This window comes from Mesoplodon bidens, assembly GCF_964165515.1.
Source record: "Mesoplodon bidens genome assembly, chromosome: 16".
Classification (NCBI taxonomy): domain Eukaryota; kingdom Metazoa; phylum Chordata; class Mammalia; order Artiodactyla; family Ziphiidae; genus Mesoplodon; species Mesoplodon bidens.
In genome coordinates this window covers 28,528,458-28,548,680 of record NC_138173.1, presented here as the reverse complement: position 1 = coordinate 28,548,680, position 20,223 = coordinate 28,528,458, and the positions used below count along the sequence as shown (strand labels likewise).

The 20,223-nt window shown below is 41.2% G+C and overlaps 2 protein-coding genes and 2 long non-coding RNA genes across 4 annotated transcripts; 2 read left to right on the top strand and 2 right to left on the bottom strand.

Moving 5' to 3' along the window:
* The first annotated feature begins 224 nt into the window (after window positions 1-224).
* Window positions 225-5,520, top strand: LOC308629902 (ribosomal biogenesis factor-like). The gene is made up of 4 exons (XM_081258228.1): window positions 225-317; window positions 2,701-2,817; window positions 5,007-5,123; window positions 5,392-5,520. Exons 2-4 carry the CDS (start codon window positions 2,704-2,706, stop codon window positions 5,461-5,463), a joined length of 303 nt encoding a protein of 100 aa, XP_081114354.1. The 5' UTR covers window positions 225-317; window positions 2,701-2,703; the 3' UTR covers window positions 5,464-5,520.
* On the bottom strand, window positions 5,505-10,045 carry LOC308629903. The gene is made up of 2 exons (XR_014017734.1): window positions 7,512-10,045; window positions 5,505-6,285 (listed from the first exon to the last, which is right to left on the bottom strand). It is a non-coding gene; the product is annotated as an uncharacterized lncRNA (long non-coding RNA).
* Window positions 10,046-10,252: 207 nt separating this feature from the next.
* On the top strand, window positions 10,253-15,548 carry LOC308629861 (ribosomal biogenesis factor-like). The gene is made up of 4 exons (XM_081258165.1): window positions 10,253-10,345; window positions 12,729-12,845; window positions 15,035-15,151; window positions 15,420-15,548. Exons 2-4 carry the CDS (start codon window positions 12,732-12,734, stop codon window positions 15,489-15,491), a joined length of 303 nt encoding a protein of 100 aa, XP_081114291.1. The 5' UTR covers window positions 10,253-10,345; window positions 12,729-12,731; the 3' UTR covers window positions 15,492-15,548.
* Window positions 15,533-20,073, bottom strand: LOC308629862. Its single transcript, XR_014017720.1, has 2 exons — window positions 17,540-20,073; window positions 15,533-16,313 (listed from the first exon to the last, which is right to left on the bottom strand). It is a non-coding gene; the product is annotated as an uncharacterized lncRNA (long non-coding RNA).
* Window positions 20,074-20,223: the final 150 nt, after the last annotated feature.

Here is a 20,223-nt window from a genome sequence, read left to right as displayed (position 1 = left end):
CTACACGGCTGAGACGGTTCTGTGGACAGGACTACTTGAGGTGGGTGGGAACAAGCCCGTGAGCGGAATGACGCTCGGTGGGCGGAACGACGCTCGGTGAGCGGAAAGACGCTCGGTGGGCGTGGCTTATCTCGGTCTGCAGACCAAGCTCACGGGACAAGACTCCGCCCTGTGGGCGGAGCTTATCTCGGTGGGCGGAACTACGACCTGAGAGAGGACCGTTGGCTGGCTTCCTCATTCCGGAACTTCCTGGATCCTGTGCGTACTGCTGGCGTTACGTGGAGCTTATACCCCTGCCCGAGGGTAGCGGAGGACTGGTGAGAGATTAATAAAAAAAATTTTCCGGCGCGCTGGCGTGAAGTTTCTGAGGATTGAGACGGGACCGCGGGCTGCTGCCGTCGGGAGGCTCCGTTCCGTCGTCGCTTGCTGCCTTAGGCAGCCCTACTCGGCCGCAGGCCTGTTGGCTCAGGCCTAAAACCCCCATGCCTGCTGGGCCTTCAGCCCACGGCAGGGTACCAGTTTTGGGTTGTTCTGTTGTCACCAGTTTCCACGTGGTTGTTAGAGAAAATCCCTATCCCCCTACCCCCACAGCTAGGCTCTCACCTTCTCCACGAACCTTCCTCGAGTCCCCAGCTCGATTGGAACTTTCCCTTCTGTGACTCCACTCGTATGCTGTCAGTTACAGCACCTATCTTTATGTTTCTTGTGTTTGTATATGTTTCATATGTATGTATATAGGTTCTGTACCACACTTGGTACATAGTAATTGATTAATGAATACTAGATGAATGGTTGGATTTTGGTTACTTATCGGAAGGATTTTAGATTATTTAATTTAGGGGTGGTTTATGTGTATTTTCTGCTTCTATAATAATCATGTATTTCCTACTGTGTTCTTTTTTTTTTTTTTTTTTTTTTTTTTTGCGGTATGTGGTCCTCTCACTGTTGTGGCCTCTCCCGTTGCGGAGCACAGGCTCCGGACACACAGGCTCAGCGGCCACGGCTCACGGGCCCAGCCGCTTCACGGCATGTGGGATCTTCCCAGACCGGGACACGAACCCGTGTCCCCTGCATCGGCAGGCGGACTCTCAACCACTGGGCCACTAGGGAAGCCCCATATTTTTTTTTTTTTTTTTTTTTTTTAAGAAGAAGTTCTGTTGGGGTTCGGAACCATTGCTGTCTCTCTTGTTCCTGAGGCTAGACATTGAAGGAGGAGAGATACAATGTGAGCAAAGGGAAGAAAGGAAGAATGTGCAAGGTGTCTTCAGAGAGTGATTAGTAGACTAGAGTAGGTATAGAGAAATAGCAGGAGATACCTTTGACAGATTTATGCTAGAGTCAGGTTTCCAGCAGCAATATGTCAGGACAAAAACCTTGTGGGTTGGAGGAGCCAGTGAAGGATTTTACCATTGGGACGGTTCATTTCATACCACTACGCAGGATAGACTTGAATGCATGTGGCTTAAGCCAGGGGTTGACAGTCTTTCTGTAAAGGACCAAATAGTAAATATTTTAGGCTTTGCGAGCCACAGTTGTCGCAGGAAAGCAGCCACAGACAAAACATACATAATCGAATGGACGTAGCTGCGTTCTAATAAAACATCATTTACAAAGACGGGTGCCTGACCTGATTTGGTCCATGGGTATAGTTGGTCCCAACCCAGAGTCTAACCAAATAGTCGTAGGGACTAAAGCAGTAACCCAGTCCTGAACTAGGCAGTAGTAAATCATGTTTTTGTACTGCATTTTTATTTATATACGAGAGGCCACATCACATAATGAGAGCTCAGGATCTAGTCTGCTTGGCTTTGAATCTTGGCATTCTCTGACTACTAATAGTGTAACAATGGGCAGATTAACTTCTCTTTGCATCAGTTTTTTTTTTAATCTGTATAATGATAATAATACGTCCTACGAAGTGTTGTTGTAAGGAGTAAATTAGTCAAAACACATAAAATGTTAGCATAGTGCTGTACATGTAGTAAAAGCTTAATAAATCTTAACTATTAATATTTTTTAAATTGTTCCTCACGTGCATTGTTAAAGACAGGTTTCAGAGATGTTTCTCAAGTAGAATTTATAGGCTTACTGTGTTTAGCTATAGAACAGAGATAATACCTACAGTTTTTAGGCAAGAGCCATTCACATAGAGGTGATGCGGAAGTCATGAAAGTAATTTAACGCGGGGGCTAGGAAGTGTAAGCTTAAGTACTGGTTTTGAGGAGGTGCGCACAGGAGTGAAAATGGGACAAGTAAAAAGGAATGAAGGAAGGAGGGAGAAGAGAGTCAGTCGTAGAGTATGAAAGGAACCAGAATGGAATAGCAGTATGTAAACTATCAGAAGGATGGATGGTGATGGTTAGCATTGTCAGATGCTGCAGAGAGCTGAAAGAAAACAACTGTTGTGTTGAGAATGTTAATTAATGAATCTAACTGGCAGAAATTAATGTGGAGCCTCTTATGGGCCAGGTGCCGGAGATGCAGAAAAGAATTAGCTACACACTCTGCACTGAAACAGAAAAATCTAGTAGGACCGAAAGGACATGGAGATAATTTTAATACAAGCAGCAATTTTAAAAATAATCAGGAGGAAGGTGGAACTTCTTAGATTTAATTGGTACCTTTACTTCCAAAACTTAAATTGATTTACAGTTCATAAACATGGGCAACTGAATTGAGCTCCTCTTCTTTCTTGCCTAGACAATGGCCAAGAACAAACTAAGAGGACAGAAGTCCAGGAATGTATTCCAGGTAGCCAGCCGAAAAAGCTTTAAGGTTAAAAATAAGGCAAAGCCAGTTACCACTAATCTGAAGAAGGTTAGTATCACTTAAGCACTCTGACTTTATTGTTTACAAGAAAAGCATAATTGTAAAGCTACTGAAAAACTGAATGCTAATATTTAAAACAGGTTCTTAGCCTTTCCTACAAAAGCAAGATGATTGTTAAACATTTGTTTCAAAAAAGAAACAACGATGCAGAAAAATAACCTCCCTTTCTTGAATTCAAGTGCAAAAGGAAGAAGGCATTTTAACTGCAAATGTATGAGGCTCCAAGTAACAGTTTTAATAGTTTTCTCAGAGCATAGAAATCATAAAAAACCATGGTATGGAAAAATTATCTCTAAACTCATATATATTCAGGAAGCTTTCAACCAGAGCCAAGACATGGAATGTCAGTCAACACCCATTCTTTTTCTTCTCAGTAAATCTTATTTCTCTGAAGATATCTATAGCTCAGATAAAAACCTAAAAATAGAAGATAAAATATTTTGTTTCTTAAAATACAAAATTTGAAAAGAAAGGAGTTGCTTTATCTTTTTTTCAAAATATTTGGGGAATGGGAAAGTTCTTCAAGATTAAGTAGACTCCTTAAGGAAATTATTCAAGAAAATGTTTTCAAGCTTAAGTAGTAGGTGGAGTCCCCTCTAGAGGACTTAGTAATTATCATAATGGTCCATAGAAATGTAACATTTTATCTTTCAGTCTTCATGAATTAGCTGAGTTAAACTTTTTGGTGGAGCAATTTCATGACTTTGGAGATGCTATAAAGGAAATAAAGCTGGGTGATATGACTGGGGTTTGGGGGTGACAGTTTTAGATAGAATTGTCTTCAGGGTTGACATTGAAGCCAAGACCTGCCTGACAGGAGCCAGTGATGCAAACTGCTGGGAAGTGTTGGGAGCAGCATGTCCTAGGCAGAAAGAATAGTGAGTGCAGAGACCCCCAGCTGGGTGAAGGCTTGGTGTATTTGAGGAAAATTATTTTGTTTGGATAGGAAGTCCTAGAAGCTCTACGGTTGCTAATGGAGAAGATCTGTGGGTAGGCAGCCTGGTTGGAGAAAGTATCGAACACTTTTCTGAGAAAGCAGCCTAACTTAGGGGGAGGTCGCACGATCGCCAGGTACTATATACATGGTAAATTGAAGTTGGTGGCCACGAACTTAAAGTGAAGCCAGTCAGCCAGTTATGATTTTCTAGAGCTTCAGTTTTGGGCTCAGAAAAGGCTGATACCTGAGTTTAACTAGGTTGGCAGGGAAGTCTGACTGAGGGAGAGAAGGGAAGTAGAGTTAGGGTGTGAAGGAGCGACTGATCAGTGGTCATGTAATCTGTGCAGGCTAAAGGAAAAAGCGGGGATATGAACATGTGAACAATAGTGAACTTGGTGGGAAAAGATTTCAGTGAGATTTAAGAACTATTAATAAAATAAGTGAATAGAAGGATAGGAGGTGGTGCGGTAACAGGTAATGATGCCGCCTAAGGTAATGCGTGAGAGTGATGGCAAGGTAGGTCGTGGAAAAGACCCCTGGAGGTGAGGCCCTGAAGAGATTAAGAAGCCATAGGATAGGTTTTTGTCGTAGCCACTAAGCAGCGACGCCAGGCGTGAGAGGGGTCAGTGAGCCATGGTCTGAGATCTTTCACGAAGGAGCAAGTAATCACGGTGTTGGTAGGTGACAGTAATGAGGAGAGGGGTGTCAGAATGTCCTGATGCATAAGGTGCAAAAGAGCTAAAAGTTTTGAAGGAGAAATGGTTGGGGAGCAGCTGTGAAGAACAAGAATACCACCCCCACCTTTCAGATTCAAGCGAGGACGGCTACAGGGGCCGCTGTCCTCAGGAGACTGCCAGGCACTTCCATCAAGGAAGGATTCAGAGACGTACTGTTAGAAGGACACTGGAAGCATGCCAGCCAGGTTCCTCATTTTACAGATGAGAGAGGATAGCACCGTAGCTTAGAAACATAGTGGTCACATATTTTGGCCCGTTTATTCCAGGAAAGTCAAGGTATGAGGTATATCCACACAATTCTTATTTTTAAAAAGACAGAACCTTTTGTCTAAAATGTCCCAATAAGACTGTAAGAATTTTAGGGTAAATTGTCTCCATAAATTGGTAGGATTGATAAGAGTTTATAGATTTGGGGGGTGACAAGATTAAATTAAGGTAGCCTATATTTTTATCCTTAATGGTTGTGAGACCATGGATTAATGCTCTTTTTCTTTTTTTAAAAGATGAACATCGTGAATGATGAAAAAGTTAACATCGTGAATGAAGCTTTTGTATATATGCAAAAGGTAGTTGCATGGTTCGTAAAAGACCTTTCCCTTGAACCTGTGCAGAAACAGCTGGTGAGTGGAAGTCACTTCCTTTCGTTCTGGCTAATAAACTCCAAATTTTCAAAGCCTGTATTGATTGTCATTTTTAGTATTTGGCTCTGTAGTATGTATAGCTTATTCAGACTTTAAAACATTGAGTCTAAAATATGGAACTTTATTGTTCTATTTCCAAAAGTACAACTAGAAGAAATTATATTGAATAATAGATTATATGTCAGTAGATTATGTCATTTCTGTTTGCTATTGTTATCTAAATTTTTAAATGTACTTTTCTCTCCAGATTCCTCAGCAGTGTCGTGAAAACGAACCAGTTGATGTTGATGAAGCTACAAGATTAATGGCTCAGTTGTAATACACTGGTGATGCATCAGATTCCCCAAAAAGACCAATAAATTAAATGCTTTATACAGTTTTATTTTAAAAAATCTTGTTAATGTACAGGCATTGGCACATTTTAAAAACAAACTACATAAACAGATCTTTCCTATAACCTAGGAAAGTGGAATGTCAGAAGTCAACAAAATGTGATAAACTTAAAGTGCTAAAACAGAAGGCACTTCACAAAATCTGTTCACTGAAACAGTTAACATATCCTAGTTTACACCCTTCACTTTATAAGTGGCAGTGAATGTCTGGATCAGAGGGTACACAGAAAAATGGACAGTCTCGTGGCAGTAAAAATGTAAGACAAACAAATGATGAGCCCTTGGCCAACTTCTTTTGTTTTTGATGACCTTAAGTCTACTTTAACTTTCCTCTCATATAAGGAAAAAAAAAAAAACAGAAGGATTCAGAATGGGAGGAAAAGTTGAAATTCCAGAATGTAATTACTTGAGGGTAGGGAGTCGGTGGATATGAAATCACTTTTTCCCCTGAAGCAATCAGAATCCTTTGTTCTTATGGTTGAAGTTTTGTGAAGTAAAAAAGAAAGTATTAGGGAAGAACATTTCAGAATCAGTGAACTAAAAAGGCGTTACATTCATTATTTTAAATACTTAGGTTATTAAGACGTCTAAAATGTTACACAGTTAGAGGTAGATAACAGTCCCAAGTTTCCATGGAGTCTAATAATTTAGTATCTGGACATCAAACAGATCACAAACTCCTTCATTATCATCTAAATTAAAGTTGTAGTCATCTGCCGGGGTCGGAGAAAGCCGTAAAAGTGGAAACACTGCAAGCAAAAAATAAATTCAGTGTTAAAGATGGTTTCTACATACAGGTAATGATGTCTAACATAAAATGCTATCAAAAACATCAAGCCAGGGCTTCCCTGGTGGCGCAGTGGTTGGGAGTCCGCCTGCCAATGCAGGGGACACGGGTTCGTGCCCCGGTCCGGGAGGATCACACATGCCGTGGAGCGGCTGGGCCCGTGAGCCGTGGCCGCTGGGCCTGCATGTCCAGAGCCTGTGCTCCACACTGGGGGAGGCCACAACAGTGAGAGGCCCGACTACCGCAAAAAAAAAAAAAAAAAAAATCAAGCCAAATTATGTTTCCCATGTTATACAGCAAGTTTTTTAAAAATACGTAATAGGAAATGTAATGATCAAATTAATGACTTGTATTTTGTGTATATTTTGATAGATTCTTCTTTAAAGACATTTTATGCATTGATTATAGGTGTTAGCTTGAGAAACAGAAGTTAATTTTTATTGGTTGAACTTGTCACTAAAATTTATGATTCAGAAACACTGGTCAAAGTATTTTCTCTGATCTGCTAAATAAGCTACCACTTTGAAAACAGAGAAAGGAACTAGACGTAAATTAATAACTATGCTGAAATTCTCTGCTTTTATGGAAGTGTCTGATAAATGTCTAAGTGGTTACTGTGCCATTGGCTAATTTAACAGCTGCTACTTCCTAGGTCTCGGCTATACATATTTGTTAGGAACCAGGACTCTGAATCCAAGAACTTTTAGAAAGGTGAGGCCCAGAGAGTAACTGCTCAAGTAACTACCATATTAGAGCTAGTTGATTTTTAAGAATTATTTCAGATTAGACGATGATGTGGCTAATCTTAGTAATACTGACTTCACATTGGCAGCTTGAAATTGGCCATGGGAGGAGTATTTACAAAACTATGTTTTCACATTTCCTCTTGACTCAGATACACTGTTTTACTCTTCTTGGCCAAATTCTTCAGGTGTAAAAAGGGCTAGTATGCCAACAATTCAGAAGTTTATTCAGTAAAGGTGATAAGTATCCCCTTATGAATTCTTTTTCCTCAAAAAGCAGGCAAAAAATTCTGAAGGATGCCTATAACTTACTATGAATCATAGTACATTAAGCAGTTAAAAAATACGGGTTCTTCATTTCTCTTAACTCATGTGCCACTCATAAATTCTAGAAAAGCCTTATTGATGTATAAGGTTATATTTATTAAATTTTTTAACTACTTACCATCAGAAGACATTAACTCATCAATATCTCCACTAATAGATCCCGCTGGAAAGAGAAATGTGATATAGAGTTTTTTACACTTCTCTTTATATATTTTAGCAGCCAAAAGGCAGTTATATTTAAACAGCATATATTTAAACACAGTAGATATTAAGCACAGTTATATTTAACATCAGCATCTTGATTAAAAGTACGAAATTAGGGCTTCCCTGGTGGCGCAGTGGTTGAGAGTCCGCCAGCCAATGCAGGGGACGCGGGTTCGTGCCCTGGTCCGGGAAGATCCCACATGCCGCGGAGCGGCTAGGCCCGTGAGCCATGGCCGCTGAGCCTGCGCGTCCGGAGCCTGTGCTCTGCAACGGGGGAGGCCACAACAGTGAGAGGCCCGCGTACCGCAAACAAATAAACAGACAAAACACAAAAAAACCAACAGGGACTTCCCTGGCACTCTAGTGGTTAGGACTTCGCCTTCCAATGCAGGGGTGTAGGTTTGATCCCTGGTCGGGGAGTTAAGATCCTACGTGCCTCGCAGCCGAAAAACCAAAACATAAAACAGAAGCAATATTGTAATAAATTCAATAAAGACTTTAAAAGTGGTCCACACACACAGACACACACACACAAACTGAAAAAAACGTAAATAACCCAATTAAAAAAACAATGTTTTCGTTCAGATAACGGAGAAGACAAGGGATGGATATTTCTTCCATCTATGGCTGAATCCAAGGACTCCAATGATATCACCAAGGTCCTGTGTTCTGTTGTTCAGCTCTGTGTTCTTTTGCATTGCTCTTATTCTCTCCCACTGCAGTCAGGCTTCCCTCAAGTTGCTGGAGGAGACGGCAACTAGCAGCCTCAATTTCACATCATCCTAGCACAGGGATACTAAAAGCAAGAATTGTCTCCACTACCTCTGGCTGGAAAATCTTTAGACGAGGACTGTAATTATTCATTCAACCAGGATCACTTAATGGGAGAAGAGTGGTTCCCCAGAGAGGGATGCTGAGCAGATAATGAATGTCCTCTGAAGTGGGTATTTACTGAGCAGCCATCTACATATGGGAGAGGGAGGCACAGAGACATGAAGTAACTTTTCCACAGTCACACTGTTGGTAGGTAACAGAAGTAAACAGAAATCATGTCTTCTCACTCATACCTCATAGAGTGCCTCTGCTCTTGCCTGTATAAACCATGTTATTTCCGTGGTGTAAGTATCCCTACCTCACCATTTCCAAATGAAAGCTAGGCCCGTAAGTCTTCATAAAGACTATAATATCATTCCATTGCATCTATTTCTTTGTCTTCTGCATATACATCAATAACTTCACATTCAAGGAACCATAATTATACTCACCTTATTAGCTTCAGTATTCCTGGATAACTCTGGCCTCGTGAAAGAATCTAACGGTTTTCTGTCGCTTTGATGTTACTTTGTCGCCACACATTATGGGCATTTTATAATGCATTTTAAGGTGTTTTTAAAAGTCACTCTTTAGAAAAAATACAGAATTTTTAATACAATTACATTGACAAGTAATTATTCCTCATTGCTTAACGTATTCCCTAATTTTTTGTGATGGACATAAACAATAAAATGATTTACTGTAAAAGTGGTTCATCTTTCTTTAAGCAGGCAAGTGCCTGGTCTGGTGGGAAGAGGACTTGACCGACGGCCAGCCCACGTGGATTCTAGTTTGGCTTTGTCAGTTACTAGTTGTGTGGATACCGAACATGGCTTAGACTCTGAACCTCAGCATTCTCACTTGCAAAAGGGGAATGCTACTTTGGCCTTATTTTGATACTTAGAGCAGAACTCATGTACCGTTACCAAAATGATATAAAAATGTCAGTACTTCTACATTTGTTTAAAAGCTGGCTTTCCCTAAGACCGTGACAAAATAAGGAGAGAGCATGTGAAAACTGTTACCTTAGTGGAAAGATCCTCTTGGAAGAAGTGATTCGATTTTCTAGAAAACTCATCCTAGAACACCTTAACTGGGAAATATACACACACAGAAATAAAACTGGAAGGCAAAAATATTTCTTCCAAGATTTTCTAAAGTTCCCTGATTCTTGTTTTACAACTTATTGATATTTTCTTGGGCCTCTGCCGTGCTGTCAGAAAGTCTCATTTTGAAGCAAGGAAGCTTCAATGGGAAAAGCATTTCAACTTTTGGCTCACTACAAATTTTCCCTTGGGAGATTATAGTTCTAGATCTATTCCAGACATTAGGTTCTTTGTTGCTGCAACCAAACCCGGACACCACCCAGAGGTGCGCAGCGCCACCTCCTGGGAGCGCGGACAGAGCCAGCCAGCAGTAAGCGGCTGAGGGCCGACCACCTGTGTTACGGTCCGTGTGGCTCTGGTGACTCAGACACTTCGGGTGGTTTCTGTACACATACCCCTGCGAGCAACTGCAGACTTAGCCGCGTCTTCGAAGCCTCAGCTGAGTAGAGGTTCCTAACCCAGGGAACGGCAAAGCATGTTTACAGGGACGGTCCTGTTTTTAGGGAAGGATGCTACACGGCTGAGACGGTTCTGTGGACAGGACTACTTGAGGTGGGTGGGAACAAGCCCGTGAGCGGAATGACGCTCGGTGGGCGGAACGACGCTCGGTGAGCGGAAAGACGCTCGGTGGGCGTGGCTTATCTCGGTCTGCAGACCAAGCTCACGGGACAAGACTCCGCCCTGTGGGCGGAGCTTATCTCGGTGGGCGGAACTACGACCTGAGAGAGGACCGTTGGCTGGCTTCCTCATTCCGGAACTTCCTGGATCCTGTGCGTACTGCTGGCGTTACGTGGAGCTTATACCCCTGCCCGAGGGTAGCGGAGGACTGGTGAGAGATTAATAAAAAAAATTTTCCGGCGCGCTGGCGTGAAGTTTCTGAGGATTGAGACGGGACCGCGGGCTGCTGCCGTCGGGAGGCTCCGTTCCGTCGTCGCTTGCTGCCTTAGGCAGCCCTACTCGGCCGCAGGCCTGTTGGCTCAGGCCTAAAACCCCCATGCCTGCTGGGCCTTCAGCCCACGGCAGGGTACCAGTTTTGGGTTGTTCTGTTGTCACCAGTTTCCACGTGGTTGTTAGAGAAAATCCCTATCCCCCTACCCCCACAGCTAGGCTCTCACCTTCTCCACGAACCTTCCTCGAGTCCCCAGCTCGATTGGAACTTTCCCTTCTGTGACTCCACTCGTATGCTGTCAGTTACAGCACCTATCTTTATGTTTCTTGTGTTTGTATATGTTTCATATGTATGTATATAGGTTCTGTACCACACTTGGTACATAGTAATTGATTAATGAATACTAGATGAATGGTTGGATTTTGGTTACTTATCGGAAGGATTTTAGATTATTTAATTTAGGGGTGGTTTATGTGTATTTTCTGCTTCTATAATAATCATGTATTTCCTACTGTGTTCTTTTTTTTTTTTTTTTTTTTTTTTTTTGCGGTATGTGGTCCTCTCACTGTTGTGGCCTCTCCCGTTGCGGAGCACAGGCTCCGGACACACAGGCTCAGCGGCCACGGCTCACGGGCCCAGCCGCTTCACGGCATGTGGGATCTTCCCAGACCGGGACACGAACCCGTGTCCCCTGCATCGGCAGGCGGACTCTCAACCACTGGGCCACTAGGGAAGCCCCATATTTTTTTTTTTTTTTTTTTTTTTTAAGAAGAAGTTCTGTTGGGGTTCGGAACCATTGCTGTCTCTCTTGTTCCTGAGGCTAGACATTGAAGGAGGAGAGATACAATGTGAGCAAAGGGAAGAAAGGAAGAATGTGCAAGGTGTCTTCAGAGAGTGATTAGTAGACTAGAGTAGGTATAGAGAAATAGCAGGAGATACCTTTGACAGATTTATGCTAGAGTCAGGTTTCCAGCAGCAATATGTCAGGACAAAAACCTTGTGGGTTGGAGGAGCCAGTGAAGGATTTTACCATTGGGACGGTTCATTTCATACCACTACGCAGGATAGACTTGAATGCATGTGGCTTAAGCCAGGGGTTGACAGTCTTTCTGTAAAGGACCAAATAGTAAATATTTTAGGCTTTGCGAGCCACAGTTGTCGCAGGAAAGCAGCCACAGACAAAACATACATAATCGAATGGACGTAGCTGCGTTCTAATAAAACATCATTTACAAAGACGGGTGCCTGACCTGATTTGGTCCATGGGTATAGTTGGTCCCAACCCAGAGTCTAACCAAATAGTCGTAGGGACTAAAGCAGTAACCCAGTCCTGAACTAGGCAGTAGTAAATCATGTTTTTGTACTGCATTTTTATTTATATACGAGAGGCCACATCACATAATGAGAGCTCAGGATCTAGTCTGCTTGGCTTTGAATCTTGGCATTCTCTGACTACTAATAGTGTAACAATGGGCAGATTAACTTCTCTTTGCATCAGTTTTTTTTTTAATCTGTATAATGATAATAATACGTCCTACGAAGTGTTGTTGTAAGGAGTAAATTAGTCAAAACACATAAAATGTTAGCATAGTGCTGTACATGTAGTAAAAGCTTAATAAATCTTAACTATTAATATTTTTTAAATTGTTCCTCACGTGCATTGTTAAAGACAGGTTTCAGAGATGTTTCTCAAGTAGAATTTATAGGCTTACTGTGTTTAGCTATAGAACAGAGATAATACCTACAGTTTTTAGGCAAGAGCCATTCACATAGAGGTGATGCGGAAGTCATGAAAGTAATTTAACGCGGGGGCTAGGAAGTGTAAGCTTAAGTACTGGTTTTGAGGAGGTGCGCACAGGAGTGAAAATGGGACAAGTAAAAAGGAATGAAGGAAGGAGGGAGAAGAGAGTCAGTCGTAGAGTATGAAAGGAACCAGAATGGAATAGCAGTATGTAAACTATCAGAAGGATGGATGGTGATGGTTAGCATTGTCAGATGCTGCAGAGAGCTGAAAGAAAACAACTGTTGTGTTGAGAATGTTAATTAATGAATCTAACTGGCAGAAATTAATGTGGAGCCTCTTATGGGCCAGGTGCCGGAGATGCAGAAAAGAATTAGCTACACACTCTGCACTGAAACAGAAAAATCTAGTAGGACCGAAAGGACATGGAGATAATTTTAATACAAGCAGCAATTTTAAAAATAATCAGGAGGAAGGTGGAACTTCTTAGATTTAATTGGTACCTTTACTTCCAAAACTTAAATTGATTTACAGTTCATAAACATGGGCAACTGAATTGAGCTCCTCTTCTTTCTTGCCTAGACAATGGCCAAGAACAAACTAAGAGGACAGAAGTCCAGGAATGTATTCCAGGTAGCCAGCCGAAAAAGCTTTAAGGTTAAAAATAAGGCAAAGCCAGTTACCACTAATCTGAAGAAGGTTAGTATCACTTAAGCACTCTGACTTTATTGTTTACAAGAAAAGCATAATTGTAAAGCTACTGAAAAACTGAATGCTAATATTTAAAACAGGTTCTTAGCCTTTCCTACAAAAGCAAGATGATTGTTAAACATTTGTTTCAAAAAAGAAACAACGATGCAGAAAAATAACCTCCCTTTCTTGAATTCAAGTGCAAAAGGAAGAAGGCATTTTAACTGCAAATGTATGAGGCTCCAAGTAACAGTTTTAATAGTTTTCTCAGAGCATAGAAATCATAAAAAACCATGGTATGGAAAAATTATCTCTAAACTCATATATATTCAGGAAGCTTTCAACCAGAGCCAAGACATGGAATGTCAGTCAACACCCATTCTTTTTCTTCTCAGTAAATCTTATTTCTCTGAAGATATCTATAGCTCAGATAAAAACCTAAAAATAGAAGATAAAATATTTTGTTTCTTAAAATACAAAATTTGAAAAGAAAGGAGTTGCTTTATCTTTTTTTCAAAATATTTGGGGAATGGGAAAGTTCTTCAAGATTAAGTAGACTCCTTAAGGAAATTATTCAAGAAAATGTTTTCAAGCTTAAGTAGTAGGTGGAGTCCCCTCTAGAGGACTTAGTAATTATCATAATGGTCCATAGAAATGTAACATTTTATCTTTCAGTCTTCATGAATTAGCTGAGTTAAACTTTTTGGTGGAGCAATTTCATGACTTTGGAGATGCTATAAAGGAAATAAAGCTGGGTGATATGACTGGGGTTTGGGGGTGACAGTTTTAGATAGAATTGTCTTCAGGGTTGACATTGAAGCCAAGACCTGCCTGACAGGAGCCAGTGATGCAAACTGCTGGGAAGTGTTGGGAGCAGCATGTCCTAGGCAGAAAGAATAGTGAGTGCAGAGACCCCCAGCTGGGTGAAGGCTTGGTGTATTTGAGGAAAATTATTTTGTTTGGATAGGAAGTCCTAGAAGCTCTACGGTTGCTAATGGAGAAGATCTGTGGGTAGGCAGCCTGGTTGGAGAAAGTATCGAACACTTTTCTGAGAAAGCAGCCTAACTTAGGGGGAGGTCGCACGATCGCCAGGTACTATATACATGGTAAATTGAAGTTGGTGGCCACGAACTTAAAGTGAAGCCAGTCAGCCAGTTATGATTTTCTAGAGCTTCAGTTTTGGGCTCAGAAAAGGCTGATACCTGAGTTTAACTAGGTTGGCAGGGAAGTCTGACTGAGGGAGAGAAGGGAAGTAGAGTTAGGGTGTGAAGGAGCGACTGATCAGTGGTCATGTAATCTGTGCAGGCTAAAGGAAAAAGCGGGGATATGAACATGTGAACAATAGTGAACTTGGTGGGAAAAGATTTCAGTGAGATTTAAGAACTATTAATAAAATAAGTGAATAGAAGGATAGGAGGTGGTGCGGTAACAGGTAATGATGCCGCCTAAGGTAATGCGTGAGAGTGATGGCAAGGTAGGTCGTGGAAAAGACCCCTGGAGGTGAGGCCCTGAAGAGATTAAGAAGCCATAGGATAGGTTTTTGTCGTAGCCACTAAGCAGCGACGCCAGGCGTGAGAGGGGTCAGTGAGCCATGGTCTGAGATCTTTCACGAAGGAGCAAGTAATCACGGTGTTGGTAGGTGACAGTAATGAGGAGAGGGGTGTCAGAATGTCCTGATGCATAAGGTGCAAAAGAGCTAAAAGTTTTGAAGGAGAAATGGTTGGGGAGCAGCTGTGAAGAACAAGAATACCACCCCCACCTTTCAGATTCAAGCGAGGACGGCTACAGGGGCCGCTGTCCTCAGGAGACTGCCAGGCACTTCCATCAAGGAAGGATTCAGAGACGTACTGTTAGAAGGACACTGGAAGCATGCCAGCCAGGTTCCTCATTTTACAGATGAGAGAGGATAGCACCGTAGCTTAGAAACATAGTGGTCACATATTTTGGCCCGTTTATTCCAGGAAAGTCAAGGTATGAGGTATATCCACACAATTCTTATTTTTAAAAAGACAGAACCTTTTGTCTAAAATGTCCCAATAAGACTGTAAGAATTTTAGGGTAAATTGTCTCCATAAATTGGTAGGATTGATAAGAGTTTATAGATTTGGGGGGTGACAAGATTAAATTAAGGTAGCCTATATTTTTATCCTTAATGGTTGTGAGACCATGGATTAATGCTCTTTTTCTTTTTTTAAAAGATGAACATCGTGAATGATGAAAAAGTTAACATCGTGAATGAAGCTTTTGTATATATGCAAAAGGTAGTTGCATGGTTCGTAAAAGACCTTTCCCTTGAACCTGTGCAGAAACAGCTGGTGAGTGGAAGTCACTTCCTTTCGTTCTGGCTAATAAACTCCAAATTTTCAAAGCCTGTATTGATTGTCATTTTTAGTATTTGGCTCTGTAGTATGTATAGCTTATTCAGACTTTAAAACATTGAGTCTAAAATATGGAACTTTATTGTTCTATTTCCAAAAGTACAACTAGAAGAAATTATATTGAATAATAGATTATATGTCAGTAGATTATGTCATTTCTGTTTGCTATTGTTATCTAAATTTTTAAATGTACTTTTCTCTCCAGATTCCTCAGCAGTGTCGTGAAAACGAACCAGTTGATGTTGATGAAGCTACAAGATTAATGGCTCAGTTGTAATACACTGGTGATGCATCAGATTCCCCAAAAAGACCAATAAATTAAATGCTTTATACAGTTTTATTTTAAAAAATCTTGTTAATGTACAGGCATTGGCACATTTTAAAAACAAACTACATAAACAGATCTTTCCTATAACCTAGGAAAGTGGAATGTCAGAAGTCAACAAAATGTGATAAACTTAAAGTGCTAAAACAGAAGGCACTTCACAAAATCTGTTCACTGAAACAGTTAACATATCCTAGTTTACACCCTTCACTTTATAAGTGGCAGTGAATGTCTGGATCAGAGGGTACACAGAAAAATGGACAGTCTCGTGGCAGTAAAAATGTAAGACAAACAAATGATGAGCCCTTGGCCAACTTCTTTTGTTTTTGATGACCTTAAGTCTACTTTAACTTTCCTCTCATATAAGGAAAAAAAAAAAAACAGAAGGATTCAGAATGGGAGGAAAAGTTGAAATTCCAGAATGTAATTACTTGAGGGTAGGGAGTCGGTGGATATGAAATCACTTTTTCCCCTGAAGCAATCAGAATCCTTTGTTCTTATGGTTGAAGTTTTGTGAAGTAAAAAAGAAAGTATTAGGGAAGAACATTTCAGAATCAGTGAACTAAAAAGGCGTTACATTCATTATTTTAAATACTTAGGTTATTAAGACGTCTAAAATGTTACACAGTTAGAGGTAGATAACAGTCCCAAGTTTCCATGGAGTCTAATAATTTAGTATCTGGACATCAAACAGATCACAAACTCCTTCATTATCATCTAAATTAAAGTTGTAGTCATCTGCCGGGGTCGGAGAAAGCCGTAAAAGTGGAAACACTGCAAGCAAAAAATAAATTCAGTGTTAAAGATGGTTTCTACATACAGGTAATGATGTCTAACATAAAATGCTATCAAAAACATCAAGCCAGGGCTTCCCTGGTGGCGCAGTGGTTGGGAGTCCGCCTGCCAATGCAGGGGACACGGGTTCGTGCCCCGGTCCGGGAGGATCACACATGCCGTGGAGCGGCTGGGCCCGTGAGCCGTGGCCGCTGGGCCTGCATGTCCAGAGCCTGTGCTCCACACTGGGGGAGGCCACAACAGTGAGAGGCCCGACTACCGCAAAAAAAAAAAAAAAAAAAATCAAGCCAAATTATGTTTCCCATGTTATACAGCAAGTTTTTTAAAAATACGTAATAGGAAATGTAATGATCAAATTAATGACTTGTATTTTGTGTATATTTTGATAGATTCTTCTTTAAAGACATTTTATGCATTGATTATAGGTGTTAGCTTGAGAAACAGAAGTTAATTTTTATTGGTTGAACTTGTCACTAAAATTTATGATTCAGAAACACTGGTCAAAGTATTTTCTCTGATCTGCTAAATAAGCTACCACTTTGAAAACAGAGAAAGGAACTAGACGTAAATTAATAACTATGCTGAAATTCTCTGCTTTTATGGAAGTGTCTGATAAATGTCTAAGTGGTTACTGTGCCATTGGCTAATTTAACAGCTGCTACTTCCTAGGTCTCGGCTATACATATTTGTTAGGAACCAGGACTCTGAATCCAAGAACTTTTAGAAAGGTGAGGCCCAGAGAGTAACTGCTCAAGTAACTACCATATTAGAGCTAGTTGATTTTTAAGAATTATTTCAGATTAGACGATGATGTGGCTAATCTTAGTAATACTGACTTCACATTGGCAGCTTGAAATTGGCCATGGGAGGAGTATTTACAAAACTATGTTTTCACATTTCCTCTTGACTCAGATACACTGTTTTACTCTTCTTGGCCAAATTCTTCAGGTGTAAAAAGGGCTAGTATGCCAACAATTCAGAAGTTTATTCAGTAAAGGTGATAAGTATCCCCTTATGAATTCTTTTTCCTCAAAAAGCAGGCAAAAAATTCTGAAGGATGCCTATAACTTACTATGAATCATAGTACATTAAGCAGTTAAAAAATACGGGTTCTTCATTTCTCTTAACTCATGTGCCACTCATAAATTCTAGAAAAGCCTTATTGATGTATAAGGTTATATTTATTAAATTTTTTAACTACTTACCATCAGAAGACATTAACTCATCAATATCTCCACTAATAGATCCCGCTGGAAAGAGAAATGTGATATAGAGTTTTTTACACTTCTCTTTATATATTTTAGCAGCCAAAAGGCAGTTATATTTAAACAGCATATATTTAAACACAGTAGATATTAAGCACAGTTATATTTAACATCAGCATCTTGATTAAAAGTACGAAATTAGGGCTTCCCTGGTGGCGCAGTGGTTGAGAGTCCGCCAGCCAATGCAGGGGACGCGGGTTCGTGCCCTGGTCCGGGAAGATCCCACATGCCGCGGAGCGGCTAGGCCCGTGAGCCATGGCCGCTGAGCCTGCGCGTCCGGAGCCTGTGCTCTGCAACGGGGGAGGCCACAACAGTGAGAGGCCCGCGTACCGCAAACAAATAAACAGACAAAACACAAAAAAACCAACAGGGACTTCCCTGGCACTCTAGTGGTTAGGACTTCGCCTTCCAATGCAGGGGTGTAGGTTTGATCCCTGGTCGGGGAGTTAAGATCCTACGTGCCTCGCAGCCGAAAAACCAAAACATAAAACAGAAGCAATATTGTAATAAATTCAATAAAGACTTTAAAAGTGGTCCACACACACAGACACACACACACAAACTGAAAAAAACGTAAATAACCCAATTAAAAAAACAATGTTTTCGTTCAGATAACGGAGAAGACAAGGGATGGATATTTCTTCCATCTATGGCTGAATCCAAGGACTCCAATGATATCACCAAGGTCCTGTGTTCTGTTGTTCAGCTCTGTGTTCTTTTGCATTGCTCTTATTCTCTCCCACTGCAGTCAGGCTTCCCTCAAGTTGCTGGAGGAGACGGCAACTAGCAGCCTCAATTTCACATCATCCTAGCACAGGGATACTAAAAGCAAGAATTGTCTCCACTACCTCTGGCTGGAAAATCTTTAGACGAGGACTGTAATTATTCATTCAACCAGGATCACTTAATGGGAGAAGAGTGGTTCCCCAGAGAGGGATGCTGAGCAGATAATGAATGTCCTCTGAAGTGGGTATTTACTGAGCAGCCATCTACATATGGGAGAGGGAGGCACAGAGACATGAAGTAACTTTTCCACAGTCACACTGTTGGTAGGTAACAGAAGTAAACAGAAATCATGTCTTCTCACTCATACCTCATAGAGTGCCTCTGCTCTTGCCTGTATAAACCATGTTATTTCCGTGGTGTAAGTATCCCTACCTCACCATTTCCAAATGAAAGCTAGGCCCGTAAGTCTTCATAAAGACTATAATATCATTCCATTGCATCTATTTCTTTGTCTTCTGCATATACATCAATAACTTCACATTCAAGGAACCATAATTATACTCACCTTATTAGCTTCAGTATTCCTGGATAACTCTGGCCTCGTGAAAGAATCTAACGGTTTTCTGTCGCTTTGATGTTACTTTGTCGCCACACATTATGGGCATTTTATAATGCATTTTAAGGTGTTTTTAAAAGTCACTCTTTAGAAAAAATACAGAATTTTTAATACAATTACATTGACAAGTAATTATTCCTCATTGCTTAACGTATTCCCTAATTTTTTGTGATGGACATAAACAATAAAATGATTTACTGTAAAAGTGGTTCATCTTTCTTTAAGCAGGCAAGTGCCTGGTCTGGTGGGAAGAGGACTTGACCGACGGCCAGCCCACGTGGATTCTAGTTTGGCTTTGTCAGTTACTAGTTGTGTGGATACCGAACATGGCTTAGACTCTGAACCTCAGCATTCTCACTTGCAAAAGGGGAATGCTACTTTGGCCTTATTTTGATACTTAGAGCAGAACTCATGTACCGTTACCAAAATGATATAAAAATGTCAGTACTTCTACATTTGTTTAAAAGCTGGCTTTCCCTAAGACCGTGACAAAATAAGGAGAGAGCATGTGAAAACTGTTACCTTAGTGGAAAGATCCTCTTGGAAGAAGTGATTCGATTTTCTAGAAAACTCATCCTAGAACACCTTAACTGGGAAATATACACACACAGAAATAAAACTGGAAGGCAAAAATATTTCTTCCAAGATTTTCTAAAGTTCCCTGATTCTTGTTTTACAACTTATTGATATTTTCTTGGGCCTCTGCCGTGCTGTCAGAAAGTCTCATTTTGAAGCAAGGAAGCTTCAATGGGAAAAGCATTTCAACTTTTGGCTCACTACAAATTTTCCCTTGGGAGATTATAGTTCTAGATCTATTCCAGACATTAGGTTCTTTGTTGCTGCAACCAAACCCGGACACCACCCAGAGGTGCGCAGCGCCACCTCCTGGGAGCGCGGACAGAGCCAGCCAGCAGTAAGCGGCTGAGGGCCGACCACCTGTGTTACGGTCCGTGTGGCTCTGGTGACTCAGACACTTCGGGTGGTTTCTGTACACATACCCCTGCGAGCAACTGCAGACTTAGCCGCGTCTTCGAAGCCTCAGCTGAGTAGAGGTTCCTAACCCAGGGAACGGCAAAGCATGTTTACAGGGACGGTCCTGTTTTTAGGGAAGGATGCTACACGGCTGAGACGGTTCTGTGGACAGGACTACTTGAGGTGGGTGGGAACAAGCCCGTGAGCGGAATGACGCTCGGTGGGCGGAACGACGCTCGGTGAGCGGAAAGACGCTCGGTGGGCGTGGCTTATCTCGGTCTGCAGACCAAGCTCACGGGACAAGACTCCG